The sequence below is a fragment of the Equus przewalskii genome, chromosome 5, assembly GCF_037783145.1.
Source record: "Equus przewalskii isolate Varuska chromosome 5, EquPr2, whole genome shotgun sequence".
In the NCBI taxonomy this organism is placed as follows: Eukaryota; Metazoa; Chordata; class Mammalia; order Perissodactyla; family Equidae; genus Equus; species Equus przewalskii.
The window spans coordinates 36,984,879-37,002,296 of record NC_091835.1 but is presented as its reverse complement, the minus strand read 5'-3'; the positions used below and the strand labels follow the sequence as shown (position 1 = coordinate 37,002,296).

The 17,418-nt window shown below is 36.0% G+C and overlaps 1 protein-coding gene across 6 annotated transcripts in view; it reads right to left on the bottom strand.

Annotated features, from left to right (window-relative positions):
* RIMKLB (ribosomal modification protein rimK like family member B) overlaps positions 1–17,418 on the bottom strand; it is a 70,711-nt gene that overhangs the window by 13,265 nt on the left and 40,028 nt on the right. For all 6 annotated transcript variants that reach the window (XM_070620669.1, XM_070620665.1, XM_070620663.1 and 3 more), the window contains 3 exons: positions 11,472–11,702; positions 9,465–9,551; positions 7,212–7,415 (listed from right to left, as the gene is read on the bottom strand). In XM_070620669.1, the coding sequence (XP_070476770.1) occupies positions 7,212–7,415; positions 9,465–9,551; positions 11,472–11,702 (522 nt within the window). The remainder of the gene's footprint in view (positions 1–7,211; positions 7,416–9,464; positions 9,552–11,471; positions 11,703–17,418) is intronic.

Below are 17,418 nucleotides of genomic sequence, written 5' to 3'. Positions count from 1 at the left end.
CTTTTAGAAAGAAAGAAGGATATATGAAGGTATCTATCACTCATATACCCCCCTTGAGGAAAATAATCATGAACAGATACTAACATAAACTAAGAATAGAGACTCTGAGATATGGGAAGATAAAGATGGGAAGTAAAAAATGGTGAGTAATGATTCTTGCAATATAGGTCTAATTAACTCTAAATGGATAAAGAATGACTGCCTGGGAATGGATAATGTAAGTGCTATATAAGAATTCTCGAGGGGGCTGGCCTCATGGCCGAGTGGTTAAGTTCGCGGGCTCCGCTCCAGGCGGCCCAGTGTTTCGTTGGTTCGAATCCTGGGCGCGGACATGGCACTGCTCATCAAACCAGGCTGAGGCAGCGTCCCACGTGGCACAACTAGAAGGACCCACAACGAAGAATATACACCTATGTACCGGGGGGCTTTGGGGAGAAAAAGGAAAAAAATAAAATCTTAAAAAAAAAAAGAATTGTCGAAACAGAAGACATACAATAAGAGAAATTCTAATACAGACTTGGACTAAAACTATTAAAAGATTTCAGCAAAACACTGGAATGTAAAAGCCCATGAAAACATGAATTTTTGTCTCTTTTGTTCACTGATATATACAAAATATTGCTAACAGTACTTGATAATTAAGTGGTATTCAAAAATATTTGTTCAATGAATGAATGAATCAAGAGGGAGGAGTAGGAAGGAAAGTAAAACTGTTCTAATCTTCTCATTGGAGGAGAGAGGGATCAAGGGATGATAGAGGAAAAGTGAAGGTATTCCAAAGACTTCATATTACTATGATGGCAGAGGGGAGCAGGAAAGAAAGAGCATCAGGAAAAACTGTTCTCTCCTCAAGTAATAGTAGAAAATATGTGTCTGATTATAAGAGTAGGGAAAGAGACGGTAACCACTAATGGAATGCACAACCACGGCTGAGCCTCCAGATTAATGAGCTTAGGAACGGCGGCGGGAGTGGAATGGAATTAATGGTACCTTACAAACCAGCAAAAATTAGAGAAGAAAAAAGAAGAAAGAACAACTTAAATTAAGTAAAAAACACAAAATAAGATTGAAGAAATACAATGAAGTGCATTAGCAATTACACTAAAAACAAACTGAAAAATTCCCATTAAAAGATAGAAACTTGTCAGACTGGAATGAAAACAAAACTTAGCTATACGTTGTTTATAACAAACATACTTTAAACAAAATGAAAAGGAAATTTTGAAAACTAAAGGGAGTGGGCAAAGAGATAAGTGACAAAGGAATAACAAACCACTTCTTAGCCTTATATCTTTGACTAGAGTATACACCATATATGCATTTTTCCTTTATCAGACATTAACAATAAACAATCATGTTTTTGACCACAAAGAAAACCTTAACAAATTTTAGAAGACTTTTACAGGCCACGGTCTCTGACAATAACCCAAGAAAATCAGAAACCAGAACTTAGTAATTCAAGTAACCAAAAGAATAAAAACTACTAGAACCTGCAAAATTGATTCCTTGAATTAAAGGAAAATGAGAACCGTCTAGATAGAGAAAAACACTTTGTACCAAAATGTTAATTTTGAAATCAGAAAGAAGAAATTAAGTACTCTTAGAAAAAGAAACTAAGAAGAGAATTTAATAAAGACAAAAAGTAGAATGAATAGAACAGAAAAATAAAAAGGACACAAATATCCACATGCTACTTTGACAAGATTAAGCGTGATATCAAAGCGAGAATCACAAAGGAGAGATTAAAAGAAACATAAGCAATTATCTCATGAAACTGGCAAAAAAATCTGAAACCCAAAACAAATGGATGATTTCTAAGCAAATGATAAATTACCAACACTGAATCAAGAAGCAGCATGCTTAAACAAGCAAATTATTACCGAAGAGACTGGAATGGTGATAAAAGAGCTATTACTACAAAAGGAACCAGGACCAGATGGGTTCAGAGGTGAGTTTTATTTAGCTACTCTTTATTCCAACGTCACTTTACCTACAGAATGTCCCAGGAAAAGACTGAAAATTCCCCAATACATTGAATAAAGCCAGCATAACCTTAATATTAAATGTTATCAAGAAGTGTAAAAAATAACAGTATGGGCCAATCTTACTTATGAAAATATATGTAAATATTCTAAATAAAGAACTGAATTCAAATTTTCAAAAGAACACTACACTATTACAAGTCAAAAGAGGTTTATTCTAGAAATGGAAGGGTAGTTCAAAAAAACCTTTTAAATCTAAAATTTATCAACATAACCCATTACACACCAAGAAATTAAAGGTGAAAAACACACAAATGATCTTATCCACAGAAGGATGCCAAAAAGGCAACGGATAGAATTTGACAATCATTCCTACTAAAAACTCTAGTAGAATGAAGCTACATAAACATCCTAAATAGCAAAACACTAAATCTATCTCAAGGAAAATCAGAAACTAGACAGATACTTATGATCATTATTGCTCAACACTGTGCTAGAGATTCTAAAACAGTGGTTCTCAACTGGAGAGAATTTGGAAACTGTATGGTGGCAACTTTGAATGTATAATTGAGATTGGAGGGGGAGGGCTCTAATGGCATTTAGTGGTTATTGGTCAAAACACTAACAAGAAAGACTACTCAACTGAAAAGTGGGCAAATATAATGAAAAGTAATCCACATAAAAGTAAAGATAAATGACCAATAAGCTATGAAAAGATACTCTAATCATTAATAGTTAGGTTTGAAATACAAACTAAAATAATAGTGAGATATCATTTAACTCCAATTTGATTAGCAAAAACTATATATCCAAAGAACAACACTGCTTGCAGGGAGGGAGAAAAAAGGGTACTTTAATATGCTGCAAGTTGAAATGCAGAGTTAAAGCCTTTTGGGAAAGCACTCTAGCCACATCTATAAAAATTAAAAGTACATATATTGATCCAGCAATACCAACCTTCAGACTGGTCATGATAAAAGCAGCAGTATGTAAAAGCATATTCACAAGGATATGTATTTATAGTAATACAGCTCACAGTGGCAAAAAACTGAAAATAGATTGTAAATCAATATAGGAATAGACGTATATGGTACATGATAGGAGAGTGGAGAGGTTAGGAAAAAAGCAGGGGATCACATTTTAGGATCAAAATTTAAATAACACAGCTAAACAGTAACACAATAAAGATCATATTTAAATAACATTATAAAATTATTTGTGTGTATAAAACTATTTAAATATTTTAAGGTCAACCAAAAAATATTCATTATAGAAAAGCCAAAAGTCTTTGCAAAAATAGGTTGAAAGTTGATTTCCAGGGACAACCATAGTTATCTAACATTTAGTTGAATGTCCATCAGGTGTGTCTATGAAATTTCACATAACTGAGATCATATTATTGTTAATAAACAGTAAGAAGAGTATGAGAGGCACAGAGCTTAACAGTTATAAAAGATGGTTAAATTTATAAAATTTATTTGAAAATCTAGATGATGTCTGCAAAGCTTCCATGTAATCTTTTCAATTGTGAAGCCAAGTTATTCAAGAGGCAGTAAAATAGAGTGGTTAAGAGGACAACTCTGGAGCCAAAAAGTATATCTGCATCCTAGCTACACTTATAAGATCTGTTACCTTGAGCAAGTTACTTAACTGTTCTGGGTCTTCCCTGTCTGTAAAATGGAAGTAATAACAATACCTGTGGAGTTGCTATGAGAATTAAAGCAACTAATAGTCATAAAACACTAAAGCACTAAAGAGATGGTAGCTGCTGTTACTGTTAATACTGAAGATGGGAGAATATTCATCATAAAAAAGGTCTCTCTGGGGATAGAGTAATGAGGGCATTCAATTTTGAAGAATAAGGTAGAGGAGTTCTTGCTCTATCAGACATCTAGGTATAAGGCCAGATACATCCAGGAATAATGCCTGTATGATTGATATTCACACAGAAAAAAGAATAATACAACAGACCAGAGGGCCTTAAGAGACCAATGAATATGTAGAAATACAATACATAAAAAAGATGGCATTACAAATTAGTAACAAATAGACTATTCAATAAACAGTGCTGGAAAAACCCGTTACTATTCATTTGGAAAAAAGAAAACAGGATCTCTATCTCACACTGAACAACAAAATCAATTTCAGGGAGACTAAAGACCTAAACATAATAAACAAAACTTCAAAATTTTTAGAAGACTATATACAAGAACAAAATATGACTTTGGGGTGGAGAAGAATTTCTTCAACAAAAAACTAAGCAGAGGGGGCCGGCTCCGTGGCCTAGGGGTTAAGTTCGTGCGCTCCGCTGCAGCGGCCCGGGGTTCGGATCCTGTGCGCGGACATGGCACTGCTCGTCAGGCCGTGTTGAGGCGGCGTCCCACATCCCACAACTAGAAGGACATCCAACTAAGATATACAACTGTGTACGGGGTGGGTTGGGGAGATAAAAGCAGGAAAAAAAAAAAAACACTAAGCAGAGATGCAAAGAAAAGGATGAATATGCTTGACATTAAAATTAAAAATTTCTGGGCCCAGCCCAGTGGCATAGTGGTTAAGTTCCCATGCACCACTTTGGTGACCTGGGCTTCACCCATTTGGATCCTGGGCACAGACCTACGCACTGCTTATCAAACATGCTGTGGCAGGCATCCCACATATAAAGCAGAGGAAGATGGGCACGGATGTTAGCTCAGGGCCAATCTTCCTCAATCAATCAACAAAAATTTCTTTCCGCAAAATATATAACAAAAAAGAGAAGAGACATCACAGACCAGGATGAAAATCTTGTATCTACAATTCATGTAAGTGATGAAGGATTTGAAATCAGATTACATAAAGGACTCTTACAAATCAATATAGAAAAGAAAAAGCAAAAAAAAAAAACAAAAACAATAAAAATGGAGGCAAAAGACCTGAACAGGCAATTCACAGCTGAAGATACCCGAATAGCACTAAGGGTTAGAGGTGTAAATTAAAATAACAACATGATATAATTTCCACCAGTGTGACAAAATCTTTAACGTCTATCAATATCACAAGTTGACAGGAAGGCGGCACTACAAGAAACAGTATTTAATGAAGAATCCTAAAGCGGTATAGTCACTTTGGAGAATCATTTGGCAATATCCAGGAAAGGTGAAGTTACCTAATTCACCATGATACAGAAATCCCACCTCTGGGCAAAAGGGTTAACCTAGAAACACTCGTGGGCATGTATCTAAGGACACAAAAAAACGTTCACAGCAACACTGTCTGTAAAAGCCCCAAACTAGAAATAGTCAACAGGTAAAATCATACAGCAGTGAAAATTAACTACTGCTATAATGTTGACAGAGATGAATCTCACAAATGATGCTAAGTGGGGGGGAAAAAAGAGTATATATAGTTATAAATCATTTATATAAAGTTTTATAACACAAAATAGTATCTTGTTTAGGAAGACGGAAGTACTGAAAGTACTTACAGGAAAGATAAACATCAAGTTCAGAACTTGGGGAGGAAAGGAAGAAATGATCAGGGAGTGCAAAGGAATCCTTTATATTATTCTTTATACCTTTTTGTAAGCCTCAGTTATCTCAAAATAAAAAAAGTACCACTTCTTAATGTAAAACTAACTTTTTAAAAATTTCCTTTTACATAAAGTATAAGAAGTGTTAATTAAATCTCATGGTAGCACGGTAAAAGGGAACGGTGTCCCAGAAATGAAAAGATGCCATTTAGCTCTTAGCAGCATTAAGCATGATATGTTGTGATGAAAAATGTAAGATGGGACATGAAGAACTAATTCAAGGGGGTGTAAGTCAGTTTTTCAAGAGTAGAAACTAGGCTTTATATCACTCATATCTTTCAATCCTGTGTGCTCCTATTCTATCCCATATTCTCAGAAACAAACCACTATATTGAACTTCACACTTATCAATACACTGCTTTTTCTTTTCTTTATAGCTGTTTTACTACATACGTTTGCATTCCCAGCAATGTTGTTTAGTTTTGCATATAAGTTTTATATAAATGAAATCATACTACATGTACTCTCTTTTGTGACTTTTCATTTTTTCTCAGCATTATGTCTCTGAGATTCATCCACGTGGTTGTAGATCTCAGAGAGGTGACTAAGGGTCAAATCATGCAGGGCCTGTTAGACTACTGTAGACTACCACACTCTGAATAAAATGGGAAGCCACTGGAGGATTCTCAAGGAAGTCTGACTTGATTTGACTTGTATTTTAAAAGGATCTATCATATTGCTGCTGTGTGAGGAACAGACTGAAGAAGAGTAAGGATGGAAGCAAGATAACCAAATAGAGGCGACTACAAGTAATCCAAATAAGAGAAGATGGTATTAGTGGTGGAGATGACGAGAAATAGTCATATTTGGATACATTTTGACACTAGAGATTTCGAGGAGTTCCTGACAGTTTGGATCTGGTGTGAGACTAGAGAGGGATCGAGGATGACACTGAGGATTTTGATCTAAACTGGAAAGACGGAGTTGCATTAAATGATAAGGAGAAAACTGTGGGTGGAACACACGGGGAGGGAGAGTTAGATCAGAAGTTCAGTTTTGGACATGTTAAGATGAAAATGTCTATTGGACATCTACACAGAAATATTGAGTAGGCGGTTATTTGTATGTGCCTAGAGTTCAGGGAGAAAACCCAAATTGTAGATATAAATTGGAAAATAATAACATATAGATGGTATTTAAAGCCATGAGCTAGATTAGATTACTAAGAAATTAGAAACAAACAGCGAAGAAGAAAAAACCCAGACTAAGCCCTGAGGCATTTCAACAATAAGAGATCTCAGAAAATACACACTTAAGTAAATCAAAATCAGCAATCTTGTTTGGACCAATGGGTAAAATAGGTTAGAACACAGCTTAAATGAATTCCAATTATACACAAAATAAGTACATCACCAAAGAGGGAATCTTTAACTCTGATCAGACATTTCATACATCTGTGAATTCAGTTACAAATTGAGTCTTAGTTACCAACTCCAGTAAATTTATGATCCAATTTCACTACTAGAAAAACTCAAAAGTATATTTATTATATTTATGGTAAGTCTATTAATCATATTTATATGTGAAAGAAAACATGTAACATGAAAAACTGTTTTTCAACTCACTAGGTAAAAAGATCTATGGTTATATTCCATATACACACTGGACAAGCTGTAATATTACTTTATACATTAGCAAGACACCTGCATTGTTTTTACCTAGCGAGCAGTTGCTTTGCATCCTCCCATCTGTTGAACAACGTAACATGGTGCCAACTACACGGCCTCCAACAACAATGACACGTACATCGCGTCCATGAGACTCTTTAACATACTTCTGGAACAGGTATGGAGCTTCATGGCGAATAAGATGGCTTAGATCGGCCAAATGGTGCTTATCTCGAGCCAAGAAAACAGCTTTGCCTGTGTTTGAAAAAGAATAAAAATATCCGTAAGTCATCAAACTGTGGGCAGTTGATATCTATCTCCTGCATCTTCTTGTGTCCCAATCTGCTGTTTCAGAATCAATTACTTTTAAACCAAAGTAATACAGTCATGGTAATTAGTGGGACAATACAAAAATGTATATAAAAACACAGTTAATAATATCCTTCTACCACTCCCTCAATCCCCAAACTCTTGCAACAGTAATCTAGAATTAATTTTGGTAAATGTTGTGAGGAATGGATCTATGATGTATCCCTAAAGGTTGGCCAATACCAGCCTCACGTATTAGCAAAACATTTCCCTCTGAGTTAAAACGTATCTTCCACATTAATATACTCTATTTGCATATGGTAAAACAGCAGTATGTCACTATATACCTAGTTTTATTTCTGAATTCTCCAGTCTGTTCCATTGCTCTATCAATTTTTGTGCCAATGGAAGAGGCTGTCTTTAAGATTTTATTGTTTCCTTTTTCTCCCCAAAGCCCCCCAGTACATAGTTGTCTATTTTTTAGTAGTGGGTCCTTCTAGTTGCGGCATGTGGGATGCCACCTCAGCATGGATTGATGAGTGGTGCCATGTCTGCGCCCAGGATCCGAACCAGCGAAACCCTGGGCCAACAAAGGGGAGTGCGCAAACTTAACCACTCGGCAACAGGGCCGGCCCCAAAGTGGATGTTTTAAAAACACGGTTATAGGGGCCGGCCCGGTGGCGCAGCGGTTAAGTTCGCACGTTCCGCTTCTCGGCGGCCCAGGGTTCGCTGGTTCGGATCCCGGGTGCGGACATGGCACTGCTTGGCAGCCATGCTGTGGTAGGCGTCCCACGTATAAACTAGAGGAAGATGGGCACGGATGTTAGCTCAGAGCCAGGCTTCCTCAGCAAAAAGAGGAGGACTGGCAGTAGTTAGCTGAGGGCTAATCTTCCTCCAAAAAAAAACAAAAACAAACAAACAAAAAATAATAAAAAATAAAAAATAAAAACACGGTTATAAATCCTTTTACTTCCTTCCCATCAAGAACAGGCGGAATCTATGCTCCACCCCTATGAATCTAGGAGAGCTTGTGATTGCTTCAGCCAAAAGAATTCAGCAGAAGAATTCTACATGACTTCTGAGGCTAGGTCATAAAAGGTCAGGCAGCTTCTTTGTTCATTGGAGCATTTACTGTAGGATCCCTGAGATTTCTTGGCTGCCTTACTGGAGAAGCCAAAATAAACAATGCAATCAACATTCCCAGCTGAACCCTGATCCAGCTATCTCTGCCAAGGCACTAAACCTTGTGAAGTACTGAGATTTATGAATCATTTTATTCCTTAAGAAATCCTTCTTTAATCTGAAGTCATTAAGATATTTTTATACACAGTCTTCTAAAGCTTTATAGTTTTGCCTTATACATTTAAGTCTTTGAAGTATATAAACTGGGAAGGGGATGCCTGAGGCTAGTGATCCAAGGTTTGAGAATCAGTCTAAATTAAGTGTGCATCTTTTTTTTTTAAATTTTTCCTTTTTCTCCTCAAAGCCCCCCGGTACATAGTTGTGTATTTTCAGTTGTAGGTCGTTCTAATTGTGGCGTGTGGGATGCTGCCTCAGCACGGCCTGATGAGCAGTGCCATGTCCATGCCCAGGATTTGAACTGGCGAAACGCTGGGCTGCCAAAGCGGAGTGCACGAACTCAACCACTCGGCCCCGGGGCTGGCCCCTAAGTGTGCCTCTTAAAAATCCCTTGGACAATCACTAAATGAACAGAAATAACTTCCAGCCAAACTGAACAACTCACAGTAGCCTTCTCTAAGTTTGAGGTACCATGCACCTAACAATTTCCTTCTAATTATTCTTCAGAAGCCCTGCTTCAAAAGCTATGAATTCCAATTGACAAGAATTATTGTCTAGTCAATAACCATGAGTGAATACAAAGAAAATAATAATTGCTTTGATTCGATTAAGAAAAAAATCTACTTTGTATAATCACCCTTGCTAATTCTCACGAGTAATTTCAAAATATGTCCCGTAGCAACAACTCATACACACCTCTATGACCCCGTGTATTCTTCACTACCATTGGGAACTCCAATACTTCTGCTTCATCAATCATTTTAGCAAAATTTTCATGACCACCTGGTTGGACAAAAAAGAAATTTAAGAAAAAAAGCAATAGAGGTGTTCTGTATAAATTTTATCTACATTGAAGTCAGCAGCACAAAGGAGGAAGAAGGTAAAACCTGATGGCTAAATTTTGTTTTCCTTGGAGAAAGTAATAAACAAAAAGTTGAAAATACAGTTAAATATCAGTTTAAAACAACCAGACTTTAAAAATGAATGAAAGCTATCTTAAACTATAAATATTCTAATATCCAGCTTAAAGAAATTAAATATCTTTCAGCTAAAACAAAGTTTCCTAATTCTATACAATTTTTCATTCTTACATCCCTTATTCCTCCACCACACAAATAATAGAAGCCCGAAGATCTACTTTAGTATATTCAATTCCCATTTGGATTAAGAAATGGAAGAATGAGTCAGTTGAGGAGACTCATCCAAGGTTGAAAAGATGCTGAATGCATACACACACATACTCTCAACAAACACACACATTTACTTTTATCTCCATTATTAGAGTTCTTTCTACACTAAGATACTCAGTGCCCATGGGTTAATAAGTCTTGCTTCTGACTGTTTTTATTGCCCAGAAACAAATGGTACAGTATCAAGATTAGAGCAAAACTGGACTGTAGTTGTAAAAAATCAGCATGATGATACAGAAAAATTAAACCAGAAAAAAGTTTGTTAAGCAACTGTAATATCATAAATCTGTAGCTTAGAGAAATTAAGATGATTCAGTCCTCTAATTTTAAACCCTCAACATCAGACCATAGGTAATATTTGTTAATTTGGTTAACCTTTTTCTCCTTTCCATTCTCTTAAAATCATGAATTGTAGACCAATGATATAAGTCATAACATCCCAAAAGCATCAGGAAGACAGAATTCTCAAACTATTCATACAGCTTTTTCTAAGCAATTGCTAGAAACAGCAATTATATACACACATGCCACACCGATGAGGAGTTCCCTTCTTTAACATATTAAAAATAAGAAGACGATAGAGACTTTTTTAAAAAGCCTCCTTAATTCTCCAAGCATGCTACTGTACATTTATTTGGAGAAATATCTTTACGAAAAACTGTACTGATTTATACTAAGTCCAATCCTTTCCAAACTAGAACTACCGGAAAGGCAGGAAATATATTAACTTAATATTGTTCATAGCAGTGCTATTCAAAGTGCGGTGCAGTAACCTGTACCTGTTTGTGACTTCTTTGCTCTTGATATGTGACCAGATAAATATAAAAAGAGTAAGCACTAGAGACTTTTATAGCAATCTGACATTCCTATGATATTTTAATTATACTTTATGAGAGTATCTACAGCAGACTGGGCTTTTAAAAAAAAAATGATCCTTTACCACAGACAGTTTTAGAACCACTGGTTTAAAGCATACCTAGGTAGAGTTCATTTCCTTAAAAAAATAAGAAAATATTTATGAAAACTTAACATGAAAATGGTAACGAAGATAATCAGAAATAAAACAAAGATGTTATCAAATTCTATTATCTTTTACCTCAGGGGTTGGCAAACTAAGGCCTGTGGGGCAGATTTGGTCTACCGCCTTTTTTTGTAATAAAGTTTTAATGGAACACGGCCACATTTATTTAAGCATTATCTATAGCAGTTTTCATACCACAATAGCATTACTGAGGATCAGAAGAGAGAACTTATGGCCTAGAAAGCCTCAAATATTTACTATTTGGCTCTTTACAGGAGAAGTTTGCTAAGCCCATTCTACTTACACCATGGAACTAAATCTTAAGAGATGATTCATAATTCTCCCGTCCAGTTTATTAAAACTAAAAGTCACTTCTATAACAACAACTTTCATGTTCGCAAATTTCCTTATATTACATAACTATAAATTTAGTATGGTTTTAAAAATTATCAGTGTTCTAAAACCTGGGTTATAAATTATTAGTGAACTCACCATAAGAGAAAGTGTCTGGCAGAGGAACACCATGGCCAGCCAACTCCTGAAACGTCCAGAATTTATTAACACAGTTCAGGATGGCTTGAGGTCGGTTCATCAACCGACATCCCATCTTCTCTAGATGGCGCAAAACAGTGATGTCACTATCACTTTGCACCCAAGGGGTTGGTACTCTCACTACCACCACCTGGGGGTAGGCAGTAATTAGTTCTCCATTGATCCGTAGGCCTGAAATATATAGGAATGAAGCCAAACCCATTAAAAGGGAATATACAATAAAATAGAGGAAGAGAAATATACCAAGGCTTGAGTCACAAAACCAAAGGTACTATTTTGTTAACATTTCATTGGGACAGATAGACATTCCTCCTTAAACTATATTCCTTTGTAAGAAAAAAGAAAATTTAAGGGGGAAAATTCCTGCACTAGTTAAATAAATTATGGTACATGTCAATACAATGAAATACTGCAGAGCCTTTAAAAAGAATGTCATAAATCTCTATGTTCAGAGATGGAAAAAAGGTCCAGGTACATAACATTAAGTTAAAAAAAAAAGAAAAGCAAATCTGAGAGTAAGTTTTGTTTGTGTTTACATATGCATAGAAAATATATGAAAGGATAAAAGATGAAAGCGGCCTTCTCTGAGTGTGAGTGGGTGGCAAGGCAGGAAGAGAAAGGTAGAATGGGGAATTTAAATACTTTGCTCCATACAATTCTCTGTCTTCTTTGTTTTTCTTTTAAGTAAGGATATATGCTCTTATAATGAAAAAAAAAATTTAAAAAGATAAGTTTAAATTTTATCCAATACTATTCTATTTAAAGAGGTCCCAAATAATAAATGAACAAGGTATTTATATGAGCTGCTCCTTAAAACTTATTTTCATTAAAAAAATAGTACATATACACTTGTTTAAAATATTCGAATACAAAAATATATAACATATTCATCTCCCATCTAACATTCCAGGTACTCTGTGTAAATAGTATGTATTTTCCCTACTGTTACCTAAGTATAGAAAGATATGTAGATAGTTTTCAGAAAAAGGATATATTTTGTATGTATATTATGTCACTTTCTCTCACCACTTAAAATTCTACCAGAGACATCTTTCTATGTCAGTGCATATATAGCTTTATTTCCTCCTTTTTTTAGTGGGCTGAATGGAATTCTATTTTATAGATATACCATACGATCAATCCTTACTCATGGACATTTGTTCATTCAATAAATATTAAGCAATTACTACGTGTCAGATTCTCTTCTAGAAGTCGGAAACAGATTGGTAAATAGGCAGATAAGGTCCTTGCTTTTTGAAGCTTTCATTCTAGCAAAAGAGACAGACATTCTATGTATTAATTTTTATAGTATTAGCTTTTAAACGTGTTAGTTCTGATACAGGAGAGATCAGTGAGGTAGAGGTAACAGCCGAAATAGAGCATTAGCCTTAAGGTATGCGTGTGTTTAAAGAAAAGAGAAAGGACATTTCAGTTGTAAAGAGTAACAGAAGTCACAGGGCAAAAAACAGCAATACGAACAATGTGTGCGTGAACTGCAATCTGTGTTGATGTAATATGAAAGATAAGGTTGGTCAGTTAAGGTGTCAAATATGCAAAGCCACAAATTTTTATTGAGATATAATTGACACATAACACTGTATTTGTTTTATATGTGTATATATTGTGAAATGATTATCGCAATAAATTTAGTTAACATCCATCACCTCACAGAACTACAATTTTTTTTCTTGTAATGAGAACTTTTAAGATTTAATCTCTTAGCAACTTTCAAGTATACAATACAGTATTGCTAAGTATAGTCACCATGCTGTACATCACATCCCCAGAACTTATTTATCTAATAACTGGAAGTTTGCACCTTTTGATCAACATCTCCTCATTTCCCTCATCCTACACCTCTCACCCTCTGGCAACCACCAAAGTGTTTTCTCTATCTATGAGTTAGATTTTTTCTTTTTTGTTCCACATGTGAGATTATACAGTATGTGTCTTTGACTTATTTCACTTAGTATAATGCCCTCAAGGTCCATGCACGTTGTCACAAATGGCAGGATTTCCTTCTTTTTTATGGCTGAATAATATTCTCTTGTGTATATATACCACATTTTCTTTATCTATTCATCGAGTGATGGATACTGGCATTAGTTCCAGGTCTTAGCTATTGTAAATAATGCTGCAATGAAGAGTGGGGTACAGATAATATGTTTGAGATAATGATTTCATTTCCTTCAGGTAAACACTGAGAAATGGAATTGCTGAATCCACATTCTGAGCTAACAAGTTTATATCTGCTCTCATTAAGGGAACTGAGGGTGTGTGCTAGATACTGCCTGTTGAAACTTCACACTATTCCCATCTTTTAATCCCTCCCTGTCCGGCAGAGGCTAGTAAGCATTTCCCACACTCCCTTGCCAGCAAGACTCCATTTTGAGAATGCAATGAAACAAATACAGAGAATTTTAAAGATGAAAGAGAAGCAGAAGTCATTATCCTCAAGGGGCAACTACAGGTAGGTGTGTGGTCATCAGATGTGAGGTTTTGCCAGTGGCTTCAGGCATTCTCCTCATGACAGTTCACTGTGCTGCTATAAGCAATCCTGACAGCAGCAGCAGATTTCTGCAATTCTGCACTTTCTCATTTCTTAGGCTTTAGTGACTTGCCTCAACAGGCAAATCTAAAGGGCACCCTTTTTTTTAAATCAGAAAAACCTAGTGACCAGGTTGGGGGTTAAAAGTTTTGAGACCACAATATGGAGAATGGGAAAGTTGAAAAGGGAAGCCAGTTTAGGGCAGAAGATGCTGAATTTGGATCTAAAGATGAAAGTTTTGGTGATAACAATAAGGACATCAAAGTAGAACTATTCTATAATAGTTGAAGTATGGATTGGAACTATACATATACGTATATATAATTCATATTGGTACTGTGGAGAGCGTGTGTGTGTGTGTGAGAGACAGAGAGAGGTGTGTGTGTATTTATTTATTTATTTATTTATTTATTTATTATTTATGGGAGTCAGCCCAAAACGTAGTAGCCGAAGAAATGAGGATATATAGGCTGAAAAAATAAAAGAAAAAAAATGGAGACACCTAGGACAAAAATTTGATGGATCTCAATGAGACAAAAGGATACAACCACCTGAGGAAAAAAATCAGTCAAATAACTAGGATAATGTAGTTTTAAGCAGTATTATGAGAAAAAAAAGAAAAGTCAATATTATCAGGAGAGAATGATCAAATTCTTTAAATGAAACAGAGGTAACAAGAAGACTGAGTTTTAAGAAAAGCTTGAGTGATCAGAAAAAGAGATACTGTCAACTGTCAAGAGAAAAATTAAACCATTATTACATTATCTTCTCATTTCTCCAAACTAAAGACAGCTTTTGCTCCTTTTTAAGAGATAGGATAAAGGAAGCAATGGAACTGTTCCACGCTCAGTCCATACCACTACTAGGAACCACCTATCTGCTGCCACTGGAAATTGGGTGTATGGGAGTACTCGACCCAAAGCTCAGTCAGATCTGCATAGTACACTATGGGTATTACCGAGGATGCAAAGAAATTCAATGCCACCTGTAACAGAAACAAACACTCTGTTATTCTAGGCAAGGAGAAGGTGATCCAGGACAGGAAAGCAGAGCAGGTACAAATGAATGTGAGCCAAAAAAGGCAAAGTGACATCTCTTACAACTCTGCCTTATGTGCTATTGATCTCTTGGGCTGGGACGAAGATTCAATAGAGTCATGCATCACTTAATAATGGGGATACATTCTGAGAAATGCATCGTTAGGCAATTCTGTGATTATATGAACATCTCACAGAGTGTACTTACACAAACCTAGGCAGTAGGGCATACTACACACCTAGGCTATATGGTACTAATCTTACGGTACCACTGCTGTACATGTGGTCCGCTGTCGATCAAAACATTGCTATGCGGCACATGACTATATGAATACTTTGGATCTATGTTTTGGGTTAAGTGTACGATCAAGCAAATTAACAGCCAATGATGAGTTAAGCTTAGAATAGCAATGGGATGGGGGGACAATTTTTGTTCCTATATTTTTAGGATAAAAATGTATTATGTATTAAAAGGCTGCTGCTGTTGTCAAGGCAGAGTGAAAAGGTGCTAGTGTCTGATAATTCTCTTCGGGATATTAACAATCTCCTTGCCAGTAATTTAAGTGGGGACTCTCTCATGTAGGCTACTCTAAAGCTGTACTTTTTGAAAGGAGAGTTTGGCTGCACTGTTAGGAATAAGTATTAGTGTTTTTGTCCTCAGGAAACAAGAAACAGACAACTCATAGACTCCTGCTGACTGGCATTTATTTTTCTTCTATCCTCTAGTGTTCTAGAGGATTTTTTGAGACTTCTGGAATCTTTTTAAACCTTATAGAATTTTAAGAATTTTAACAGAAAGTTCCAAGTAAAGGTGCTGTTTATATATATTTAAAAACCTACACAATCTCTGTGCCAAAAATCAAGGAAGCACTCAAAGACTAAGGGAGTTGTGTTAACTAGAATACGGGGACAGTCTGGAGGGGCTCCCATTAGCCAAATTTCAGATGATTTGACCATTAAAAGAATAATTAACTGATAACACAGCAAAAAAGTTCATGAATCCATAATCATTATGGAGAAAGGTAAAAAAGCCTTATTTGGTATCACTGGAGGGACTATTATACAAATCTCTATTCTAAAAACTGATAAGTAAAGAGGAAAAATTACATTTATCCCACTGTTTCAGGAGGAACCATAGTTTACCACCAGTAGGAAAAGCTCTCCTTTGGAGAAAAATGCCAATTAATATAGAAGAAATAGCAAAATTAGAAAATCACTACTTTGTAAATCCCAGTGAAATCAGTGAACCAGGCAAGGATCATTACAATGCTAAAAGCATTAAGGAAAGGTTGATGGAATATTTGTATGCTGCCAAAATATCAGACATTTGCTAAGCCAAAGATAAAAACAGATTTTTGTAACAGACAGACCCTGCAGACACTACCTTACTCAGTGATCAAACAGCACAGACTGTCATTTTGTGCTTCCCGGTTGAGTGCACTATGAAGTATCTACCATCACCTATGAAGTAATTTTTTTGCCCAAAATGCATAACCTCTACCTGATCATGCCAATTCACAAGAAGTTTCAGGAGGGCATCACAAGGAAACTATCAGACAAATCCAGAATGTGAGACATTAAACTGTTTTGATCACTTCAAAAAGTTGACGTCATTGAAGAAATAAGATGGGAAGACCACTCTAGAGTTAAAAAAGCTAAGTAGACATCACATCCAAATATAGAACCTTGCAGAGCCCCATCTGAAAAGAATAAGTGAAAAAGATATTTTGGAGTCAATTGTGAAAATCTGATTCTAGAGTATCTATTAAATAATATTAAAGAGTTATTCATTTTCTTAGATGTGCTAATGGTATTGTCTTATATAGGACAGTGTCCTTATTTTTTAGCTACAGACATTGAAGCATTTAGGGGTGACATAGACAGCTACTTGTTTTGAAAGGTAAATAACTCCGTCAAAAGGCTATAATGTATATAACATTTGTACATATTAGGAAAAAGATATATGAAAGAACTATGACTAAAGGTTACTACTGAACACCCAATCCAGGTAGCAAGAATATAGCTGTTTGTAATTCTTTCCACTTTTCTTTTCACTTAAAATTTTTAGTAAGGGGCTGGCTCCGTGGCCGAGTGGTTAAGTTCGCGTGCTCTGCTGCGGCGGCCCAGGGTTCGGATCCTGGGCACGGACATGGCAGCACTGGTCAGGCCACGTTGAGGCGGCATCCCACATCCCACAACTAGAAGGACCTGCAACTAAGATATACAACTATGTACTGGGGGTTTGGGAAGATAAAGCAGAAAACAAAACAAAACAGAAGATTGGCAACAGTTGTTAGCTCAG